At 35.6% G+C, this 24,645-nt stretch overlaps 2 protein-coding genes across 13 annotated transcripts; both read right to left on the reverse strand.

The window, feature by feature from the left end:
* Positions 1–496: 496 nt before the first annotated feature.
* LOC142617888 (CST complex subunit CTC1) lies at positions 497–9,549 on the reverse strand. 7 transcript variants are annotated; one of them, XR_012841111.1, is made up of 17 exons: positions 8,274–9,549; positions 8,027–8,145; positions 7,622–7,696; positions 7,435–7,510; positions 7,260–7,322; positions 7,099–7,176; positions 6,789–6,998; positions 6,380–6,484; positions 5,960–6,238; positions 5,275–5,766; positions 4,531–5,133; positions 4,349–4,440; positions 3,815–3,902; positions 3,194–3,401; positions 2,947–3,067; positions 1,507–1,841; positions 497–943 (listed from the first exon to the last, which is right to left on the reverse strand). XR_012841111.1 is itself a non-coding variant. In XM_075790889.1 (17 exons), exons 1-17 carry the CDS (start codon positions 9,375–9,377, stop codon positions 770–772), a joined length of 4,014 nt encoding a protein of 1,337 aa, XP_075647004.1. In that variant the 5' UTR covers positions 9,378–9,516; the 3' UTR covers positions 497–769. The 7 variants fall into 7 exon arrangements, 6 of the variants coding, with proteins under 6 accessions (XP_075647004.1, XP_075646987.1, XP_075646986.1 ...); XM_075790889.1 differs by lacking the exon at positions 3,815–3,902 and having other exon boundaries at positions 4,531–4,856; positions 4,977–5,133; positions 8,274–9,516; XM_075790872.1 differs by lacking the exon at positions 3,815–3,902 and having other exon boundaries at positions 4,531–5,124; positions 8,274–9,517.
* A 3,715-nt stretch (positions 9,550–13,264) lies between these two features.
* LOC142622057 (uncharacterized) lies at positions 13,265–23,319 on the reverse strand. Of its 6 annotated transcripts, none has more exons than XM_075795469.1 (18): positions 23,119–23,319; positions 22,832–22,985; positions 21,669–21,787; positions 21,293–21,556; positions 21,106–21,203; positions 20,423–20,585; positions 20,216–20,326; positions 18,760–19,794; positions 18,512–18,664; positions 18,301–18,400; positions 18,108–18,202; positions 16,748–16,936; positions 16,605–16,661; positions 16,458–16,529; positions 16,146–16,244; positions 14,704–14,835; positions 14,412–14,585; positions 13,265–14,192 (listed from the first exon to the last, which is right to left on the reverse strand). In XM_075795469.1, exons 2-18 carry the CDS (start codon positions 22,854–22,856, stop codon positions 14,022–14,024), a joined length of 3,057 nt encoding a protein of 1,018 aa, XP_075651584.1. In that variant the 5' UTR covers positions 22,857–22,985; positions 23,119–23,319; the 3' UTR covers positions 13,265–14,021. The 6 variants fall into 6 exon arrangements, with proteins under 6 accessions (XP_075651584.1, XP_075651585.1, XP_075651582.1 ...); XM_075795470.1 differs by having other exon boundaries at positions 21,669–21,784; positions 22,832–23,014; XM_075795467.1 differs by having other exon boundaries at positions 22,832–23,014.
* Positions 23,320–24,645: the final 1,326 nt, after the last annotated feature.

A 24,645-nucleotide genomic window follows, 5' to 3' on the forward strand; every position in this document is an offset into this window, starting at 1 on the left:
TCCTCAGGAACTACACACGACGTTATTCAACAACCACTCATGCTATCTACATCCTCAGGAACAACGAGCAATTAATTCCTTTCTATTTTTCATATGCTGTCGTGATCAGATTAGCTTTTAAAATCACCGTATCTGATTGCATTGTTCATAGATTTCCCTCTTCTTGTTCATAGATTGCCTTCTTGAATGTTAAGCCTGCACAATTGTACAATGGCTTTGGTTTGGTGGTTGCAAGGGCTTAGTGGTCCTAGACCCTCAGATATGAGATCGACAGTACATGAGATTCAAATCCTCAGCTGCAAACAAGAATGAAGAACTCGTGTAAATCAAGGACCTGGACCGGGTTGCTCCTAAAGCATATCCACACCAGCTTATGAACAAGTTTCATACAAACAAATTAACCAAGACGTATTCGGGAAGGGCAGGGTCCTCAAAGTTGATCAAACAAGTCAATTTGCATGTTAATTCTTAACTACACAAGTTAATTCATATCATAGACATCATTGAACTAGTTAGACATTTATTTTATATTTCAACATATATGGTTTTTTACCTCCATTTAGACATTTTTATTTTATTTCATTTTTAAAAAGACCCTGCAACCTATAGTTGGCTACTAACAACAAATCCTTAATCCCAAGACTTTTCAACAATAGGATGCACTCTTGAAAAGTAACTAAATTTTACATTTGCCATCAACCTACTGCAACCCTCCACCTTTGTGTGGGCTTGAGACCAACGGTGAACAAACACATGGGCCATAAAACAATTACCTATTAAGCAGTTCTTGGATCAAATACCTGCCATCAGTAAGTAGATTTGTGTAACAAACTTCCCTAGCCCATATGTTTTGTGTGGCATGCACAGTCGTCTCCATTCCTGAAAGGTGTTCTTTCCCCAATTGCCTAACAGTGCTTGAATCCATCACACTTGCAACAACATTCTGCCAACACGAAGGAAGAAGTACCTCATTGAGTCAAATATTTCAACATGTGAAAAGAGGAAAGAGGAATGGTTAGAAGATAACAGAAAAGGCAGCAACTGCAAAAGGCCTGATCAAGAAATGAGCACAGGGAAGAGGAATGATCAACTCAGAGTACAAGAGAACATCCAGGACAATGGTAAAATTGATAATAAGTTCTCAAGCAGAAGTGAATAATCTACACTAATCATCACGAGAAAAATTAAAAATTGCAAAAGGAATATGCATGAAGGGCATTTAGACATATCACAAATGTGTGAAATCATTATTCTAAGCTTTCATAACATTCTACTGAGCATGCCTATCCTACAACACTTCGAAATTGCAGGCAAAGTCACTAGCAAATCTGAGAATTTCCGGGTGATGACTAGCAGGTTCAAACTCAAATTTGTCATGAATTTAAAACCAAATCATTCCATCTTCATGTAAAGGCCAACCATCTAAACACTAAAAATATCTTCATTCTATTTCTGAGGAAAAAGAAGTTTAATTTGCAAGCTCTTCCACAATAAATGTAAACTCACCCAGAATGTGCCAAAGCAAGCATTGAAGATTATGAACTTAAGGAGGTTCTCATCTGAGCAACTGAGGGCGTTATCTGAACTGACAGAAACAGCAAGGTCTTGATAAGAAGAATCAAACATTGACCCATGATTCTTCACTGTAATTCTATCATGGTTTCTGATTATTCTCTCAATATGGTAAATGATTGTGCTACAGGCATTGCCATCTATCTGAGCCCACTTTGAAGTCCAGCCACAGTTTTCAAAAGCTCCCTGTGGGAGTTTTTCATGCAGCCTCAGCAAGGTTGCTGCTCTTTCAGCGTTGGCCCAGCAAAAAGAAGAGGATGACCCATCATCTACAAGTTGAAATGAGGGGTAAAAAATAAGGATTCAAAACTACGCCAAAATAAGTGAACTAACAAATGAAGGCAAGTCACTAGCAAAGCTGAGAACTAATGGAAAATGGAGGTGCTTGCATCTGAATGTTGATGATTAAGTCGAGATCATTGTATAATCCAACCTGCTCCACTTCTGTATTATTCACAAATTATTTTTGATAGGTAGTGTACAATGCAGGATATTTAACCATTTCTCTCCATAAAGTTTACCAGACTAATCAACAAAAATAAAATGTACCAGACTCATGACAAGCATGCAATTTGAAGTACCAATTACATTAGTGCTGCAGCATTTTGTAGCAGAATGCTTTAGGGCACTGAGATGAACCTAGGAATCACCATAAGAGTTTTGGATGCATGTGGGGTAAAGTGTCAGCCTTCAAAAACAGATATATGCTGATTGAGATTTATCGTAGCCCTTTTTCTTGAAGAGTAGAGAACCTTAAACAGACTTTGTTAAAGCTGTTTTCTAAAAATAGATTCCAGTTCCTTCAAATTGAAATTTACTTGTCAAAAAAGAAAAATACTTCGAATCAATATACTTAGACCTTCTGAAAACAACTGTTCCTTTGTCTAACCAACTGAATGTTCATGCACATAGGCAAGTAGAGGGTCTTGTCTTTGACATGGAAAAGGTCAAAATCAATTTTCTATCATAATTACACAACTCCCAAGAATTAGTGTAAAAGAATGTTTAACAGCAGAAACAAAAGTAACTAAATTATGCAGGATCAATTCAATGAATTAGGACATACTATTGCACAAACCCAAAATTCCCATGATCTGAAGGTCCCCAACAAAATATAAACAGGGAAAACAAAGAACAGTAATTGTAGAAATAATACAGGGATGAGGAGGAGAAGCCTAAAATGCTATGCCTAGATACCACAAGACAATATCACCAAAACAAGGAGCTGTAAAGAACCCACTGCAATCTCTCATCCTGGCTATCAGAAGCAAGCAAGTAGAGTCAACTAGCCACAGCTTTCATAACACAAAAGGCCTTAACTCTTAACAATGTCATCATATTATAATATTTTCTGCAAATAGAGAAATGACTTACCCAAAACAAAACCAGCAAATGGGATGTCAACAAAGGGTGACCTGGAGGTATCTTTTGATTGTAAATCATCATATTTTACATTCCTCCTCTTCTCCAGAACCAGTATATGGATAGCAACAACCTGTAACAACCAATGACACAATATGAGTAAGCTTCATCTCTCTGAGAACACACATTTGGGAGTGTGGTAAGGAGATGAATTTAACCTGCTTAAAACTCAAAGCATGATAGACAAAAAGCAACTTACCCTGCAACGAAACCTCATTGTCTTGCAATCCACTCTTTGAATCAAATCAGAAATCAGTCCTGAAGAAACAGTATCTGGAGCAGCATCATTGTGCACATCTGAAGCACGCCAAGAATTGATATATTTGTCATTGTAGGGTTCACTGACTGCACTGATGGAGTTGATTACAATAAATGTTACAGGTGTCAACATAAAGCTATTCTTTCCCCTGGAAAATCAAGGAATAAAATTGAATTATTATATAACCGTTGCAACAGTTTAGCAAAATGTAAAGAAACTGATTTAGAAGCAATCCAGATAATCGTTACAAAAGTGGGGAGTATAGGTAATTTCATAAAGATAGATCATGCTGCCACAACTTAGAATTTGAAACTGAATAAGCTATGAATGGAGACAACACACACACAAGAAGAAAAAAATGAATGAAGTGTGTGTTTGGCAAAACTAATTTTTGCCAACTTATTTTACTATTCAGCTTATTTTTGCTAATATTTAAGACCCCACTACACTTTTTGGTACTATTTATAGGTCCCACTATACTATTTCAGTTTTTATCTTTATCTACAAAACTTTCAACAGAAAGTTTTCACTTTTAGTAAAATAAGCAAATCTCAAACAGACCTGAAATATCTTATAGCCATGAATAAAGTCTGTAAAGGAAGTACACCCCACAACCTTTGATGCATAAATTTGGCAATCACCATTGATGCTGCAGCAGCAAAATGTGTTCCCCAATGTCATATTTGGATGGTTACTAGATTCTCATCCCAACATGCCACCTAAAGCCAAAATCAGTACCAATTTAATTGATTTAATAAGTTAATACTACCTTTCACCTACAAAATCATAACTTATTTTTGTGGCTGAAGTAGTGCCACTTCTACATGCATGATTGCTTCTTTAACCCCATTAAACTCAGTCCCACTTGCAGTTGTCCTTGATTACAGAACACTTGGTGTTATTTTAGAAATCACCTATAAATGTTACATTAAGCAGTGCCTAGAAAGTGATTGGCCAGCAAATGTCTTTGTAGCTTCTTACTGGTGGACATCTATAAATAAACCTACTGATTCATACAATCATAAGCAAAAAACCACAGGCACTAAGAAGAAGAAAATAAAATCTATAATATTAAATAACAAAAAAGCTGCCTACCCCCTGTCAAGAATTCGATGGAATGTTGCATATGCTCCAGGTCCGAATCCAACAGGAATAGCACGTTTATTCAGGGAACCACAGATCCTCACCTAATTAATGGAATAGCTGCAATGAGATAAGACATAATCTGTCCAAATTATATCCAAGAAAAGAAGAAATAAAGTGAACTAGGAATTTACGATGTGATGGTCAACCAAAACATGAATACAAAAACTTCTTATAACTCCCTGAAAGAATCTTGTCTGGAGAATATCACCGAGGCTTTCACAGCTCAGATGTGCATCAATGGAACTATGGTCCATGCTATAAAAGGAAACCACCTGCCCCCGTAAAGATGATACATTTCCCTCAGGAAATAGGCAACTACAATCAGTGGACACCATAGACAGAGAATCATTAGTGATTTCTTTAGGTGGCACAATTCGTTTGACCAGGCCATCTTCCAAACCCTCAAGATTTGCCTCCAAGAAATCTCTTACATTTGCAGGGAAAATAATATGAACATCTGAACAAGTGTTAGGAGAATTTTCTGTAAAAACCTGGAGGTGTTCAAGTTTATTTTTAGAGAGAGCCTCATTATTGCTGAAAGAAGAACTACTGAATACCCGGTGGTCAGATGAATTACTATCAGGAAAAACCTCATCAAAAGCATATGAAAGGCTCCACATATGTATTCCAGAATTAATAAGAACTTTAACATCACTGACATAATCAGAAACTTTTTTACAAAAAGAATCATCTCCATGATGTTTTGTGATGTAATAACCACCAATCTGCAAAAACTGGAATTTAGATGAAAATGAACACAAGTTAATTCATATTAAAAAATGAAAGCACAATGCAGCATTATTTCCACATCCCAGGACCAAGAAAGTACCATTGGAGCAGGAAAATTTTGGAGTAAAGAAAGAAATTAAACTCACCTGATACATGAAAAAACTTTCAGGCTTGATCTCCAGCAATACCTTTCGTGCACTTGGTCTGCAACCACCACCACCATTTAAACTGGAACTTGTGCACTGCAAGGTACCTGAACTAACTATGCTATTACAGTTAACACCTCTAGCAGTGATCGAACAAGAAATTTTATGGTAAGAACTCAAGTTGAAAGACATCTGCTTCTCATTGAATTGAGCATAAGAATTAGAACAAGAACTCAGTCCACGGTCAGGTTTGCTGCAATCATACATTACACCTGCACTCAATGCTCTGATTGATGCATGATCAATTTTACGTCTCTTGAGAGAAGCATGCTCCGGGTAATTTTCACCAGCACAACATTCCATGGGTTCCTCCAGCTGTTCCCTTGAAACCTTTGTTGGAAGCCCATCTCCATTGAGAAATAAATCCCAAGGCAAAATTATGGCCTCAATAAATAGACTTGACGTGTTTGATACAGCCATATCAGCATTAAGCTGTGAAATTAAGTAAAAGTGGATTTTAAACAATCAGGGCTAATGCTCCTAGAACTCCCCCCCCCCCCCTCTCCCCCCTCACTCTAATTTCCATAGGTTTCCCTTGGGACAACTCCAAGTGAGACTTACTTAAAAAAGCTTCTAAGAACATGACAGAAACAACATAGAGAATAAAGTTATAAAAAAAAAATACCTTCTGCAACACAGGAAATTTGTGTGTTACGCGAAGTAGATGAAATGCTCCACCTTCAAGTTTCCCAAAATCATCCTTTTTGTCAATACAAGGATAAAAGGGAAGATTTCTGCAGGTTGCATCCCTCAAATGAAAATAAATATAGACTGCTAGGTTTATATCTCTTGCCAGTGGGATGCACTGAAATATACTTCTGCATGAGATTGACTCATCATCAAGCAAACCCAAATGATCTATTAAATGAGGTTCACCTTCAATAATCAGACTATAGTCAATTACCTGAAAAGCCAAAAGAAAATAAATGTGACTCCAGAGACTGGAAGGATACAGCCAACATGTGCAAAAAAAATGTTATTCCAATCAAAGAATCTCATGACTAGATAGTGGGGAACAGGTTGCAACATCATCACCGTATATGACCTCATATATGCTGTGAGTATTACAGGTTGATGGAAGATCTGGTATAAGAACATCAATGCTACCAGTCGCATCAACCAACTGTAATCTTCCAGAAGAGAGAGAAACCTGAATAGAAGGCATTTTCATGATGATCAGATCTACAGAAGTTTATAACCCACCTCATATAAATTTTACAGTACACAATCAGCATTTTGAGAACTTGACACCCAGTGAAAATCATGTAAAATGTGCAGAACATACAATTCAAATGCTTAAAAAAATTAGACCACCCATAAGTATTATGACTGTCTTCTTTCCTAATCAACACCTGGACTTTGTGGGTCACATTTGATGAAACTGATACAAACAACATGATGGCCCAGATGTTACAAGATAGTAGAATAGTTTGAAATAAACCTCAATTACTAACCTTTAGACTTCCAAGCAAACTAATGCCCATATCTTCACTTGTAATTATTTTCTTGATTGATTGGCCATAAAATCTCCCTTCACAAGATTGAAGGTTAAATTGGTTGTTCTCACATATATTTTTACAGTCATTTTCCCGCTGTAGCATTCTCATCCATGTGGCCTCACAGTGACAGATAAAACTAGATATGGGCATCACCTGATATAAGAGCTTGAATAATCACATTTCTATAGGAACTAGATAACATATGTCCTTCAAAAACATCAAGAAGCCAATCCAACACACACAGAATTCAAGACACAGGAGTTACCAATTTGAAATTATTAGAATACACTTCACTACCACAACCACACTGGTCATGGTTACATACTTCCATGAATAATCCATGCTGCCAAAAGAAAATAAAAACCATTATATAAGATGAGAACAAAATGATAACAGATTTTATCCAACTGATAATTACCAATTTACCCGAGATCGAAATACTGGCGGAGGTAAATGTAAACTAGCATAGACCTGAGCCAGTCCTTCCTTCTGATAACACCTTGCAGACGCCAAAGCTAGCTTATTGGAAAACAATATAACAATAACTATTGAAAAGAACAGAATGCTAGAAACTCTGCGAATCCAAAGCTAGTGAAATTACATGTTTTGATCCCAAAATCTCCTCATTTGTCATACCAGAAAACTTTTTCCTAAAGCATGAAATGACAAGTAATACCCTGAAACCAAACCATCCAATAAAATAAAATGTCAGACATCAAAAAGTTTCACCTAAATAAGATAGTTTGATAACTATACATCATATAGAAGCTTTTAAGACAATTGCATACCATAGTCTAGCAGAAAATACTAAGGACTCAACAAACTTCCCCAGCATACTCTGCGATTGTGAAACTACATGATTCCTGCAGCATAAGATTAGATTATTTATAAATGGGTGGAATGTGTGGAAATTCCAAGAAAACTCAATGTTTAGAATCTCATTTGAAATATCAGGGACTAAATGCACTCAACAAGTAAGCTTTAGGGACCAGCAGTGTATTTTGGGATGGGTCAGGATCATTTTGAGACATCTTCTGATATGGTTTAATGCTCAAATAAAATTGAAAGCAAATGTACCAAAAAATAAAAAAGCAAAAATGCTCAGTTTCCACAGGTTGTCCACAGCTGCCATAGATGACTACTCACACATCGGGAATACATTAAGATAACAAAATTAAGTAAGCATCCCATACCCAGTTTCCAATGGGGAGAAGGACTCCACAACAATGCTAGTCTTGAAGCAAGCCCCCAGTATAAGCATTTTCTTCCAAGAAAATTTTGGATTCACAAAATGAACATTTCTCACCGATATCTACAAACAATTGAGGTGTTACAAAATTCAGATACTTGCAACAAATTTTACCCATTTCTTATGATAAGACAGTTTATGTGCGAAAATAAATTTTGGGTCAGACAAACAGTGAATTCATTCTCACTTACAAGAGCGCCAACCCTAAGACTATGCGGTGGAGTTAGTAAATGATCGGTTAACAAAAGCCACACTTCATTGTCCAGCTCAACAACCATCCCTTTCATGTACACACCTCTAATTACACCCTTATACGAACCACATTCTCCTCTCCCCTCCATCACACGTTTTTCGCGCGGTACCCATTTCTTAGACAATCTAGACAAATGCAAAGCAGATTTCTCCATAGTCACATACATCAACCGAGACTCTTCCTTTCCTATATACACCAACTTCTTCTTCAACCCCAAAACCGTCACAATCTTCCCAATAAGTTTCGTAATTACAGGATGCCAAGAGGAAGCAGAGCCACAAAAGTACACAAACACGGGTTTTGTATAAGAATGAGTATCATGTTCTCGAATTGAATCATTCAAAACCAATTTAGAACTCTTTGAACTACATAATTTACATTCACAAGCTATAACTTGAAGTAAAAAACCTCGAAGACTTGAATTTACACCTCCTTTATTGCATGGAACCGCAGAAACAGGACTAATAAACTCTAGAGCGCCATGAATTTGATACCGAGCTTTGGGATCATCGTCAGTGGTGGTAGATGAAGAACCTGAAACCAATGGAAATGTATCCACATTCGAACACCGACCGAGACCGAGCCCGAGCCCACTCGATTCGAGGAAACTCCATTTGATAATCTCCAAGAACCAGCCGCCGCGCTTCAAGGGAATGAAATTCCAAGCGAGGACGCGGATTTTCTTGCCGATGATCCGAACATCGAGGTCGAGAACGTCACAGCAAATCGAAGCCGAATCGTCGGAGAATCGGAGGCAAGTGTTGTAGGGGCATCGATAATTAGGGTTTGGATTTGAGGGAGAGGTGTTGATTGGGAGGGTTAGGGTTCCGATCATGGTGGTTGGGTTGTTGAGAGGAGTCAGAGTTTTAGGGTTAGGGTTAGGGTTAGGGTTAGGGTTAGGGTTTGAGTAGGTGGTTTTTGGGGGTTTGGGAGAGATCGGACGGCCGGGAAGGGGGGAGTGGAGAGATGACGTGGCGGTGATCGGACGATTACGGTGTATTAGGTCGGAGATGGTGAGGAGTTTCGGAGTCGGATCATCCATTTTGGTTTTGGGTTCGGAGATTGAAAAAGTGTTAATGGCTTTCTCTATTCTCTAGTGCTCACTGTAGAGAGAGAGAGAAGAGGGAAATGAAAAATGAGGCATTTGAGCGGGAAAATTGGTTTTTAAAGTGGGGTTCTGATTTGGGCTTTTTAATGCGGGTCGAAGGCTAACCCGAAACTGGATCCGATGATTCGGATTCCCTTTTTGTTTTGTTTTTTTCTAATTTTAGTTTATACTGTGTTTTGTTAATTATATAATTGCATATCCTCTTGTTAATTTAATTTAATCCCCCGTTCGTCTTTTTTTTTTTTTTTTGTTGAGAAGTTCGTTATTATTATTTTGATAAAAAAAAAAGAGTGTCACAACATTTTATTAGACTACTTCACTCTTTATCCACTATATATTAAAAAACCTCATTAATCAATAGTGTGACGAAAGAAACTTAAAACTTTCAAATTTATGACACGTCTTTCAAATTTATTGTTTTGCTTATAAGAAACAAGTTTGACTTGTGTCCAATACTTCAATGCACTAAAGAAAACACGATTTAAACACGTCACTGCATCGTGTCACATGGCCAGTAAAGATAATCTTTTCATTTCTTTATGTAGATAGAATTCAATGTTAAGTCGTTTATTCAAGGTTGAAAACTTTCAACTTTACCAGTAGGTTACCGAAAAAAAAAAAAACTTTACCAGTAAATCTAAATACCGGAAACGTGACATCTCCCAGTTTCTTAGTTTGAATAGTATCAATCAAGAAGAAACGAGACAGTGGAAAAAGGCCAAACCTCGTTTCTGCAAGTTAGCTCTGGTGATCTCAACGTTTTCGTCTTGGGCATAAGCTAGGACCTCCACTAAAGTAATCATAAGCTAGGACCAAAAAAGAAGAAGCAAGGCAGATCAAAAGGCCATTCAAGAAGAAGAAGCAAGTTGCCATTAGCATCCCACTAGTAAATGGCCATTGCTCAATAGCTATATCAGAAGTTTGATGATTTGCGCCATTGCCCCAACAAGAAGTGTGATTAGAGTCTCCATTTTTGACAATAGATTAATTTTTTATATATTTTAAATATAAAAAAATAAAATAAAATAAAAAGGGAAAGGAAAGGAAAGATGTGCATAAAAGTAATCATCTTGATGTTCTGTTTTGTAATGTTCATGACTCATGCCCCCTGTAGCTGCAATTTAAATTTACAATGTGTGACATTAACACATTTGAATACCTTTGGTGGAATTTTTTTTTCTTCTATCTCTGCGTTAAGTTAATGAATTTTTGTATTATTTGGAACTCTACTTTGGGTTAATATGATTAAGTTTTGTGTTTTAAAGTTGTTATATTTTTATTCTCTTTGATTTCATAGATGTTGTAAGGCCACAATTTACACCCAAACCCACAATAAGAAGAGGATGAGTCCAAAAAGCCAAATACAATTAAATTTGTAGAGAGTGAACTTGAAATCTAAGTTCTAGTGATATTAGATAACAAAAGATGATGGGCCCGATCACAATGATACACACAAGGAACTGTTTATATGAAATAATCTTATCCTCGGACACAAACCGAGGATGATTTGTATTATCTTCTTCCAAGATAGATTACAGCTATGACTGGTAATGTATACAATGTTTTTAATCTGTTTTCTTAGATCCCCCTTCTAATCGTCTTCCTCTTCCTTTTAGATCTTCTCCCTCCTTCTTCTCCTCTTCCACGTATGAATCAGATTACTCTTTAGGTCCTTGTCCCTTTTACCTCCCCTAAAGTCTTTGGAAGCAACTGTAAAGCTGAACCCTGATGCTCAAGCATTACTTCCTCATTAATGCGACCAGATAAGCAATTACTGAACATTCAATGCGATGGCGGTGGTAATAACTTTATCTCATATATTTTTATAGCCCTTCTTCTTATCTTCCATATCTACCAAGTTTACCCTTACCTATAGGATTTTCTAGAATATCTGTTTGTGGACGTTAACTAGTCATTTCCCTACCTCGGCTTTACATAGCCGAGGACATATTCTTCCTCAGATTACTCTTCTGAATATCCTTAATCAGATATCACTTCTTTACCTATTAGTATTGCTTCGTGGATTGACATTCTCATATCCTCGGACCATTTAGTATTCTCGAATTAGGCCTTTAGCCCAACGAACCCTCTTAGGCCAACTAACACATATTCCTGGGCCCATTGACCCTACAGATGTTATAAAGATAGTATATAAGAATATAATGTAATTTTTATTACATAACATGACTTGAATAATTTGGTATTTATTACTATATTTTTTATTTTTACTTTTTTTTCTCATATTATTTCCTATAAATTTCTTATTATTCTCTCTCACATTCTCCCTTGAAATAGTGGTTAATCTCTTTCTCTTGATTTTTTATTCTTTCTTGCAACTCTACTTTATGTTGATGAATCATTGTGATTTTTAAAAACTCTATTTTGGGTTCATATGTTTTGGTGTTATAATTTTTAGCTCCCCATCACAAGCAGTCTCTCTCTCTCTACAATAAAATTTAGAGAACAAATTATACGTATTTAGTATAAGTTTGATATGAATTTTGATTATCATGATAATTTTTTTTAAGAGAATGAATAATTTGAATTATTTATTTAAATAAAAATTATACATACACACATATATGTATATATTTATTTATTTTACTTAAATGTATAATCAACTCCATGCAATTCATTTAAAGTAATGACGTTAAAATGGTTCCAGTTAGTTCAACTAATAAAATCTCTGATGGTTGTATAAAAATCTAGGTTCAATCCTCGCCTACACCAAAAACTGATTGGTGTCTTGGTCTGATGATAAAGAGTTATTATCAGAAGTGGACATCATAGGTTGAAACTCTCTCAAAAAAAAAAAGACATTAAAACAAATAACTACCCTAAAGATTACATTTGTATATTCATAACATTTATGTTTAGAAAGAGTTATACTTAAATTTAGTTGTGCCAAAGTAGACTAAAATGCTACATTAATGTGGTTCAATAAGTTTCTAAAAAAAAATGTAGTTCAATAAAAGCGTAACAACAATAAATATTATGTTTAAGATTTTAAATATTACGAGTTTGATATATATATATATATACACACACTAATAAATTATATATTAATAAATTTGGATTTAGATTAGATGCTTTCAACTCAAACATGTCTTTTCCCATTATGTAAATACACAAAAATAGATCGAAGTAGACCAAAATGAACTAAAGTAATTTGAATGGACTGAATTGAACCAAATGGACTGAATAGGAACAAGGTGGACCAAATAAGAACAAGCGGTCGGAAGTGGACCTAACGGACCCAAAAAGACCGAATAGGACCGAAGTGGAGCAATGCGAACCGAATAGGACCGAAGTGAACAGAATAAAGCGAATAGAACCAAAGTGGACAAAATGGACTGAATAGGACCAATGTGGACCGAATGGCTTGAATAGCACTGAAGTGAATCAAAGTGGACAGAATTGAGCGAATAGGACCAAGCAATACCAAAGTAGATAGAATAGACCGAATATGACCAAAATGGATAGAATAGGATCAATGTGGACCAAATAGGGCCAATGTGGACTGAATAAGACCAAATTGGACCAAATAAAACTTTAGTGGACAGAATGAACTAAATAGGACCGAATTTCCAATGTCTATTCTAATATTTTCTTTGTATTTTTTAACTCAATACTAAAGAGTTTAGCTCAAATATAATAAAATTTCATACTTTTAAACCCAAAAATTAAGAAAAGAAATGAATTTTTGAACTAAAATTGAAAAGAAAACATACAAAAAGAATCAATTTAAAGCCCAACTAATCTAAAATAGACTGAAGGGGGATCAAAATTGACCATGTGGACCAAATTGGACCGAATAGATATTGTTTAATTTTTAGGGAGAACAAATTACCTTAAAAAAATTTTAGAGAAAAAATTATACATTATATTACAATACAAAATAATTATTTATTCTCGCACATCACATAAGTCTACGACTAGTAATAATAATATTACTAAACATGAGGGTGCAAAATGGTGCACGACCCTAATACAGCTGAGGTATACATGAGGAAACGAAAGAAAACTAACATCCTTCACCAGAAGTTCACATCCTTCAAATATATGAGAGATCCATTCATGCCAAACACACCAAATATGGGGCAAAGGCATAACATTCCAAGATCATAGCATTCTTATATACTTCCCCAACTTTCCAGTAAGCTAAAAACTATCACATTCTAAGGCATAACCCCACATCACACCAAAGATCTCTCCCTTGAGGACAATGAAAGAAAATGATTCACAGTCCACTTTTACTCATGAAACAGTAGTCTACTATAATTAAAATACCATGACCAAGTCTTAGAGCACCTTATATCTGCACATTTTCTAAGGAAGGCAATGAAACATAACCTTGCAAATGGAGATTAATTTACAGTGGGCAATTTTGAGAACTATCAGTAAGGGCAAGGGGTCCATGGCTGCCACAAGCAAGTTCATCCATATCCATCATGTTCTATCAACAAATCCTAAAGCATGGTGATAAAGGCTTTTTCAAGTTCTGTACAATCTAGAGGACACGCTTGCCCTGAAACATGTTCAGAGACGTAATATCATGACCCTCCCAAACAATACCATTCAATCTGTTCTACCTACAAAAGCCTTCCCCATTCTCAAACCAACTGTTTCAGAGCTAGGGGCAATCATCAAGTTTCCACTATCAGACATGTAGAAATAGTTGTAGTTGATCCTAGTAACCAAATCTGCCAAATGAGGAAAGTGCCCCACATTGAGCTTGAAAGATAGGACCTGCGTAGAACACCGCAAACTATAACATGCCCATTTTAAGGTGGTGAATGTAAGAAAGAACGCATGTATTTGTGGGTGCAACTACTTGAGGATGCACATCTACTTGAGCATATATTTGTGCTTACGGAAAAGATGTTCAACAGTCAGTAAACCAGAGTTCGATGCAAACTTTGACTTTCACATTATAAAGAATCAATACTAGGATAAATAGAAACTTACTCTGAGTAGGAACGCAATGCAATCATCAAACTGTTTCTCAATACGGTCAACTTCCATTTCACATCTGGCCTTGATTGCAGAAACTGCTCCACCACTACTAAGAGTTTGCTGTATGGAGTAGAAATCAAGAGCTAATCCAAGGATAATATTGATTCGGCTTGCAATCAGAGCCCACTGGATTCAAAGAGATCACGAGAAGATACTCAGTGTTACTTCAAAACAATCACTGAATTACCCAAGATCCAAGCATTTAGGTCATAACAGCCAAACAAGAAAGGCAACAATTACCCACCAGTTTATCTGGGACAACAAAGCACTGCCGCTGAATTGACAATAAGTAGGCCTCATGTACTTCTATGACTTCATCCCAGGATCGAGCAGCGGCCATACCTTCACACAGTTCACGCCATGCACTATGATATACCTGCTTACCAAATCCTAGTCAAATATCTAACAAGTTCTTATTCTTTTGAAAACATATACTTAGATGCAAAATGGTACATACATAACTAATAATACATGGTGTCTACAACTATGTGAAAAGGAACATAATTCTTTGGAGTCAGCTAATAAAATCTCTTGTTATAGAACAAGGAACTTTGAACCAAATCCTTCCTACACCAAGGGAGATGGTTTAGGGAAGGGACAGGAGGTTACCTCCCATTGTGTAGCCCAAACCAATAGGCTTCCAATTGAAAAGGTAATATAATCCATAATTAAGACAATACCACTTCCCATTATTATGATATGTAAGCTTTTCAAGACAACTTGTTGAAATTGATTTTCATCTTGGAAGAGCTTTTGCATGAAGAGGGTCCCTTATTAGTAAAATGCACTGTATTTATAAATTTAAAAATAAACAAAACCGATATGCAGTAGAACCCATTTATTGTGTATGGTAACTAACATAAAATTCCATAATCCCTAATAACAAATGAGTAGCTTTTAGAGTCTTGAGAATGCATTTGAAGCACTACAAAACCAGAAACAGAAGCAACTATAAAACTTAATTTTTGACTGGAAATAATATCAAACACGTTAAATGAGAAACAAACACTAAAATTATCATTATAAACACATACTGAAAAATAAAATTCCGGAGAAACTCTAGTTTCTTCTTTCTTGTGGGCTGGGTTATAGTTTTTGAAACATCTCTCCATACTAATGACTACACACACACACACACTCAAGCTCAATACATGCTCACTGCGCCTACATGTCCATATCAAAAATTGTAATTCATGAGGGAAATTGAAAAACATGAATATATGAACACGAGGTTACATTTGATAACTTATGCCATTAGATATCAAGCAATTTTTTTTCACCATGGAACACCACCACAGTACTGAACCAATCTCATTAGAGAACAACCAAATATAAGTGACTAATGATTAATTACATGTGTATGTTCAAAGGTAGGTGAGTCGACAAGGTCGAAACCATATAAATATAGGACAGGTCAGTAAATGGAAGTACATTGACAAAACCACCATACTATACATAACTTATAGTACACAGGCAAACATATGTACATTATAGAAAAGTCACCAAACAAAGAAATAATGTAATGGAAAGAAACATGTAGCAGTTGTTTGGCTTTTAAAGAGTTGTGTCCAATATCCCTAACTCAAACACACCATGTTTTGTTCCATGTCCATAGGTCAAAATTTTCAAATAGTGATAAAATTCCCATGAAAGTAAGGTCCATATCTATGGTGGGACAAGCCTTACCCTATCCATTACATATTGGTGAAAAGCATCCACGAAATGGAGGAGTTTCTGCTCCACTAACCAGTGGTGCTTGCGGTTGTATGTCGGAGTGCCTCTACCCTGCAAGAGGCATAACAAAGATCAAGGTAATTGGAGCATGATACAAATCAGAAAGCCTTTAACATGTGGTTTACAAAACATGATATTGTCAACAACTCAACATTGATCATTAAATTAAACATTTGTGCAGATGTCTTCATCTATGGTTATAAGCCCTGTTCAAAAGGAAATGGCTATATGCTAGAATGGCATTGGAGAAAAATAAATAAATACCTTCCACATCCACCTCCGAGCTTTATCAAGAACAAACTTTGCACGCTTCACCTTCAACAAGAAGCACATCACCTACATCAACCTGGAAGAATTAGAGAATAAAAAGAGGATGATACCTCAAATCCAACCAAAAGTGAAAAGAATTACTTGGTTATACTTCTTAACAGCCTCTGCGTTAGCAATAAGTTCAAGTGGCCAGGGGACCTGTCGCATCCAATGCATGTACACATTAAAGTCGATTCATGAAATGGAGTTGAAAGATAAAGAAAGTGAACCCAAACATAATAAACCTTGTAGGTGAATTTCAATAAATCAAGGCCATCAATCCCAAAACTGTGAACACGATTTTTACGAGGGGGTGAGGCAACAGTAGACGAACTAGGTTGCTGATCACCATCAAAACCTTGATTTTTAGCGATGTACACAACCAATGAATCTGGACTTAGTAGCATTCCATCAGCAGAGTTTCTAATAGATTCCTGCATTGAATAAGCACAGACCACTACTATGATTACAATATGAAGTGGCAAGAGAAACAAAAAACATATTGAGCAAACATATAGCACTGATAAACGCCACCTTTGCAGTGTTGTCGATCATTCAATAATATTAAACTTCAACAAAAACTCCCCATGTAATCACAGAATCATCGTTTTTGAACACCATGTTCTCTCTGCATTTGTGGCAGGGTATGAGATTGTTCGCTAGCCCCGTACAACCAAAATTGCATAGGTGTCCAGCAGAAACTTAATGACCCATTATCTTTTCTATAGCAATTAACCACAATTCCTTACTATTGTGATGTTAAAGAGCAGCAGAAAAGGGGACAATCCACATACAAAGGAAGTACACAAAAAAAGTGCCTCTCAAAAAGTAGAGGAAAAACAAAAAAGGAAATACACAAGGAGAAAAAATCAATACCTAAAATTTATAACATTACAGTAAACCCAAAAACAAGCCCAAAGCTGCATATGAAAGTTGAACCAAAAACCATGATAACCATGCCCGAGGATATCACATAATCCCCCCATGGGCTGCCCTTTACCCTGTAAAGCTCAGCTACTTCTCTTTGTCCAATGTATTAAAATTAAACAAGAGGGCACAGTTCTCCAGGCTACCAAACCCTTCCATTACATATTTGCTTTTCTAGATCTCATTTTTCTTTATTGGCCAAGTGACCTTGTTCATGTCTCCATATTATAATACCAACTTTCCATTCAAATACATAACAACACATTGGATTATCATTTTCACTGGGAAAGGAATTAACTGGATTGTAAATCATCAACTATGAGTGTATGACTTAAGAAAGTACTCAGTTAAAAAGTTGATTTCTAAGATTTATAAAAATACAACTGACCAACCCTGACTAATTTATTGATGATCCATAGCTGACCTCAAAATTTTGGGACTAAGGCTTAAATGTTGTTGTTCCTTTTATGGGTAAAAAACTCTCAATAATAATTAGAAGCAGTTTGTACTTTTGTTATGTTGACAGCTGTTAAAATCATAGGTTAAGCCCTTACAACCAATAATCCTAGTAATTATGCAGATGGAAGATATGGTCCTACAACAAGAACTGAAAAGAAGAATCGCCATATCCTACCCCAAATATTAAGCACAACATTTTATTGGATTTAGTAACATCACCTGTAATAATGTATTCAACTCGAAATCATCATCCCAAGTTTCTCCCTTGTCCAGCTTATTAAAAATCACAGTCAAAAAATGCTGCAGTAGATCACCTGAAAGAACAATATAGCAGTAAATAAGTAAGAGAAATTTGAGGTGCCTAGTAACCAACGAGGACAAGAAGTTAAAAGTTCAACTTGCTAAAGACTACCTGAACCTAACAAGTATATGGCCCGCAATACTGCAAGCTCATCCATCAATCTCCAATCAGTCATCAACTTTGACAATATATGCTTGCCAATATAATCCACCTATGACATTTAAAAGTGAGCTTCTTTTTAATATATATACATGTCTGGGTGCGTGTGTGTGAACTGTACAATAAGAAACTAAAATTCTATAAATTAGTTTGAGCTGTTTACTTGCTTCTTAATGTAGACAGTAAGGCATTCCTGCATTATAACCACAGGGAGTGGAGTAGTTCTTGGCTCAACATTTTGAAGCCAGCAGAGAACTCTTGATGCAAGTGTGCTATTTTTCTGGAAAGGTAACAGCTCTGGCATTTGGAGGTCATCCTGTTGCCCAATTAAATATAGGTGGTCTAAGGAATACTCTTAAGAAATGGTAGTATAGCTAGAAAGCGACTCAGAAACTACCAGTCTAGAACTACCTGAAATGAAGGAAGAAGAGTAGGGAAAGGAAACACCACTTCTAAGAGCTCTGTGTCATTTTGTGAACGAGCATACTCAGATTCACCAAACTGAAAACCAAAAGTATAATTTGTTCCTTGAGTAACATGAGAAGATTCGCTCTCACAACCATAGACAGCCTTTCGTAAAGCCTCATCATTTAAAGGAGGTAGATAGAAATTTCTAGACAAGTTCAATGTTTTCCAGGCATCTGTATTATTTCTAAGGCTTGTCTGACAGACAGTAATAACTGGATTTTCTGGGCAGAATGATTCCAAGAGAGGCAATTTATCCCCAAGACCTGCAACCATATTCTCTTCATTTGCATCACAAAAATAACTTGCATCCATACATGCAGACTTTAAATTGTTCATTCTTTTCTGCAGCAATGTATCAACCAAGAACTTATACCAAATCTTCTCTGAGCATGATGGCAAAGTTTCACCACCAACATTTCCCACTTTTAGCTTGCTCACAAAGGATTCATCAAATGACGGGAGAATCTCAGATTTGCAGTGGTCATCTTGCCAAAAGTATCTTGAGATGTGATCACCATGGCCTATAAGACCTGCTAACGAAACTAAGAAAACTTCCGATAATGTTAAACCTGCTATATGTTGCCCACAATGAAAACCATCAATAGAGCTTCCAAAACCATCAAACTGACAATCACTTCCCTTGCCAGATGTTGCTGAGAATGTAGTCGGAACATGCTGGATCAGCTGCAATGATTTTCCAGCAGAAAGAATTGATTTAGATATGTCATGGATAAACAGAGGACATGTTCGGCAATCTCTAATGCTCCGCTCTTTTCCTTTGAAAAAACTAGGCATAGAGATGGAATCCCGTTCACCCATATCCTTCTTCTCATTTGTTATAGGTACATGATCGCTGTTGCTAGCCACAGCAGAGAGATCATCATCTAGTTTCTGAAACTGTACAAATCTTAATAGATAGCTCTTCTCCCAGAACTCAGCATCATCAACTGAGATTGCTTTGTTAGCATAAAAGAACACCTGCAAAGGGTTCAAGAATGAGCAAGATAGTATTTAGAAAGGATATTTGACTAAAAATAGAAAATCAATCCAGCAATACTGCTTATGTAAATTTTTTTTTTGATAATTAAATCATGAGATAAAAGCATAGTTTCAAAAGTACATATATCAGGAACATATAGCACACAAGTATTCAAAAAATTAAAGATCTTATGGGGCATCAAACATGATGTTCCCTGATATTCACTCAAGCAATGCAAAGAAGGTGATCTGTGTAACAATCATCAATATTCTTGCACCAGGGAAATGATTTTGGAAAAAATGTCTACATTAAGGAATCAATCTTCAAAAGTGTATAGTTCCTTTGGAGGAGCTCTTAAGTACAACATAAACAAACTATTCTTAGTTTTTGGCTATAAAACAAATTCTTAATCACAATTACCTCCTCCAAAGGATCATCTAGTGTTCCTTCAAATAGCCAGGAATCAAGAGCCTCAATGTATGGTAACAAACTCCCAACAAAAATATGAAGTAGCATTTGATAAGCTTCCTCCTGAAATTAAAATAAGTTCCACATTTGAATGTATAAACTAGAAGAAACACAAAAATTTAAATTCCAAACAAGATATACTGCCACAGGAGTCACAACCTCACCACCTTGCACTAGACATACTTCATCGAGCTTCTTGTAAAGATAGTCAAGCACATGCACAGCCAATTCAGCAGCTGGAACAGAAGAACTGGACTCAAAATACACTTGGGGTATGGCTCCATGAACTATTTGCAATAGATACTCAGCACCTGAGCAGAGGCTAATATTGATAAACAGTCATCAGTGATTGTCAAAACAAGAAGAACCAAAGGATAAACAGGGATGAGACCATGAATCTGACTACAACATAATGAATTACTTACAGGGGAAAAAGTAACCTATGTAATTGCAATGCAAGATGCCTAATGCAGTGAGAAGGGCGATAAAAATGTGGGGTCTAGAGAAAGAGTCAAATGCTTGTACATACTAATGTGTCTAACACAAAAAAGTACGATGTCTTAGTGTTGATATTACAATTCAAAGAATATAGTCATGAAAATTCAAAAGATCAAGTCATTCTCAAGTCGTGTTCCTCTTTTTCTTTTTCCTTTTAAAATTTTTTCCTCTGATTTTGTAAGCCCCTTGACCAAGAGATAATAACTTTCAACAATAATGATAAAAGAAGATCTCAACTTGAAGTTGAGAAACTATGGATGGTATTAGTTGCCAGCAGGCCATAGCATTGCCCAAACTGCAACAATTACCGCACCTAATTCCATTGAGGTTCAACATGTACAAACCTTGATAGAGAATTGACTAAACCTAATAGGGTGGGAGTGGTTCCAATGTTAGCATCACTGATCTTCATTTCCTCCTTCAGAGCGATATCCCGCAACCTCTGCTCTAAACACAAGTGAACTTAGTCTTCATTATAGTAAAATAGATCATAGATTACAGAAATTAAATATTTAACCCAGCAAAACATACCTTAATCCAAGCAGAGACAGAACATGCAAATGCCCTCAAAGTAGGGGGCGATAATCTCACAGATGTCTCAACTTTATTGACCACTATTTCTACCCGCTGTAAACATGTCGCAGCATACATAAATTGGTTGAGGACGTTAAGAAGGCTTGTATGGGAAAGGTGAGTCACATATATCCCACTTTTGGCATAAAAACTCTTTTCACTCTGGCCCCAATAGAACAAGGAACTAGAAAGCCCTTGAAACATTCGTAAAACACCTTGTACCTAAGAAAAGATTGGCAAGATGGTACTTGTAAGTTAAAAGCAGCAGTAGGAGCATATATATATTACGAAACCAGCAAAATTAAGAATCTATTATTCCAAGACAAGGCCATACCAAATCAACTTCATTTGTCCTCAAGGAGGAAACTGGTGTTGAAAAATGTATGCCATCAGAAAAGACATCATAGATGCTATTGATTAAGCTTTTAGAAACTTCTGCCTTTGCCCCATCTGCTTAAATATAAAAATAATGCAAGCCTATCATTAACTTTCCCTACATCATAACCCCGTTGTAATAAATAAATATTATAACAGGGGAACCCCCAAAATTAAAAATATTGATCCCTACAAGAAAATTTCAGAGCACTTAAATCCTTTAGCATCTTTGAGTGATTTTAATCTATAACGATTTCGGAAAATCTCATATTAGCCTCTTAAGATCAAGCTCATTAGATTCCACGTAGAACAACAACTGTATGAAGTGTAAGATAGTGAACCAAGATTCATCATACAAATTCATCAACAAAAAATCAAACTCATCTCAAGTCGAGCTTTGGTCACATGCAAAGGTGAGGATAGTATCAAATAACATTAGTACAACAACAAAGCCTTAGTCTCAAAAAAATTTTGGGTCAGCTCTGGATCCTCAACATTAGTAAAGGTCAGCCAAATGTACTGTTTCCTACTTTCTATTCTATCCAAAATCATACCCTCTATTGCTTCTACTTCGGCTAAGTAGTAAGCATCAGTATAAGTGAAATAATAATAATAAAATGTAGGAAAATGATACATGTAGAGGCCTAATTAGCCTATTAATGTTGTTGTTAAATATTTTGACTGATTTCAACCTATAACGAATTTGGCAAGTTAAATATTTTGGCTGATTTCAACCTATAACGAATTTGGCAAAAACTCACATTAGGCTACTATAAGATCAAATTTTATTAAATTCCGCATAAATTACAACTACTATATTGTACATAGAGCTCTTTTGATATATGGGGTCCATTTGGTTAAGCGTTTTTGGGAGCTTAAATGAGAATTTTTAAAACCCAAAACTCCGTTTCCTAACAGCAACCGCTCGTAGCTTTTTTACAAACAAACGTTTATTTTAAACTCAAAACACAGTTTTGCAACAGCTTATACAAACGCACCCATAATGTTCACATGGAAAAAAAGAAAAAGAAAAAGAAAAATCAAGTAATGTCAATGGGGCTATAACATTTGATCTAAATTCACAAAATCTAATACAATTAGCACAGAAAAATGAATAAATACCGTAGTAGAGAGGCTTTCCCATCATCAAAATAATTTAGGGATCAGTGGCGCTCACGCTCACACTCACACTTCAACTTAACAACACAGCCAAAAATTCAATGTCCAAAAATTAGCTTCAAAAAGCTTATAAGAGCACTCGCAGCAGCAGCCTCGCCTGTACGCTAGAAATAGCTATAATTTTGGCTAAACAACGCAAATCTGCTCGCATCAGTATCAATAGAGAATAAACTTGAAATGGGCACACACATTTTACTAATAATTAAACAAAAAACAAAAAATCACATTACCTATTTTTTTTGGGTTTGGAATTTAGTTTTCCAAGTAGTGCTCCCCCAGGTGAAACAGTGGCTACTTACGTTGTTCCCATTATTTTGGGGTTTAGGAATTTGGCTCTGTGAGTTCGCGTTCCATGAGGTTTCTGAGTCTTTAAGGCCGATTGGCGCAGCGGTTGTAGATTTCAAAAAAGCAATGTTTTGGGAAACAGACCTTTTTTTTTTTCTTTTTTTTTAAGGTAGTGGACCTAGTGGTGGGAAAAAAATTTTCAATACGTGCCTTTTTTTTTTTTTTTGAGCAATTATTGGTTTACATTATAAAAAAAAAAAAAAAAATATATATATATATATATATACACACACATTTATGGGGAAAAAATATACACATTTCTTTAATTTACAATATTAATTTTAATAATTTTCCATAAAAGTATATTTGTATTGTAATTTGAAAAATGCTAGGTTTTAAAAAGCTGTAAATACAAAAAATTATGAAATACAAAAACACCTCGTGTTTGTTTGGATCATGTCTGCACGTCTACAAGGTTGCATTTATGAGTGTTTCCCTTCTTCTTCTTTTTTATTAGTGCCTCTTACACTGTTCATGTCCCATGAACAGCGTATTAAGGCAAAATTACGGTGTTTTTAATAGTGAATAGTAATCTAGAATTATTTTTTTATTATTTTCAATAATAAATTTTCAGTTTTCAGTAAAATAAAAATAAATGATATCCAAACACATACACACCTAATGTGATTTAGAACACTTCTAAAAAACACCAGCAAAACTGACTCTTGTTAACTCTTATGAATGGAAAAATTATGTAACTATCATGTGAAAATGTCACCAATCAATTGGCGTGTCTTCTTAATGTGATCACACGATAGTTGCGTGATTTTTCTATCCATAAAAGCTAACATCAATTAGTCTTAAGGGTCAACTTCGAAGATATGAAAATTTTAAGAGGTTACAAAATATAATTGAAACTTTTGGGTTTTTTTTTTGTAACTAGCCCAAATCTTAGGAGTGTGTTTGCATTTTCGCCTAGACAAAATAATATAAAAACTTAACGAAAAAGCATATGACAAATAGACTAGAGTATGTGGAAGTCCCAACTTAAAAGAATATCTACGTATTCTAGTAGGCTAGTCACATAACTTAATCAAGAATACATTTTGATAGTCTTATAAGCCTTCAACCTAGTTTAGAGGAAAACTTTATCTACTAAAAAGAGCGGTGCAAGGTATACAAATGTTGCCAAGAGTATCGTAGTTAGATAACATTTGAGTATTTCTTTCTCTTCTTTACATGGAGAATCTAAGTTCAAATTACCTGCTCCACTATTTGTAACTGTCTAATTATATAATAAATAACTTGTTGATGCATAGTTTCAAAAGTAACTAATCTATCACCCAAACTGATACAAATGCACTCATATTATCCGAAATTATGTAGGGCAACTCCATTTTAATCAATTAGCTAGCACTTTTAGGGTAAGTTTGTAAATCTAAAACCAATTTTGTAAGATTGAGATCTAATGT

The sequence above is a fragment of the Castanea sativa genome, chromosome 1 (assembly GCF_040712315.1).
Source record: "Castanea sativa cultivar Marrone di Chiusa Pesio chromosome 1, ASM4071231v1".
In the NCBI taxonomy this organism is placed as follows: domain Eukaryota; kingdom Viridiplantae; phylum Streptophyta; class Magnoliopsida; order Fagales; family Fagaceae; genus Castanea; species Castanea sativa.

Excerpts from the sequence above, each read along its gene's own strand:
- LOC142617888 (XM_075790871.1), bottom strand. The coding sequence starts at position 9,377 with ATGGATGATCCGACTCCGAAACTCCTCACCATCTCCGACCTAATACAC. Across the intron at positions 8,146-8,273 it reads GTCTTAGGGTTGGCGCTCTT|ATATCGGTGAGAAATGTTCA; the intron begins GTAAGTGAGAAT and ends AATTGTTTGTAG. Across the intron at positions 1,842-2,946 it reads ATTTGCTGGTTTTGTTTTGG|ATGATGGGTCATCCTCTTCT; the intron begins GTAAGTCATTTC and ends TTCAACTTGTAG.
- LOC142622057 (XM_075795469.1), bottom strand. The coding sequence starts at position 22,856 with ATGATGGGAAAGCCTCTCTACTACG. Across the intron at positions 20,327-20,422 it reads GTCTAGTGCAAGGTGGTGAG|GAGGAAGCTTATCAAATGCT; the intron begins GTTGTGACTCCT and ends TTTTAATTTCAG. Across the intron at positions 14,586-14,703 it reads TTGTTGTCCCAGATAAACTG|TGGGCTCTGATTGCAAGCCG; the intron begins GTGGGTAATTGT and ends CTTTGAATCCAG.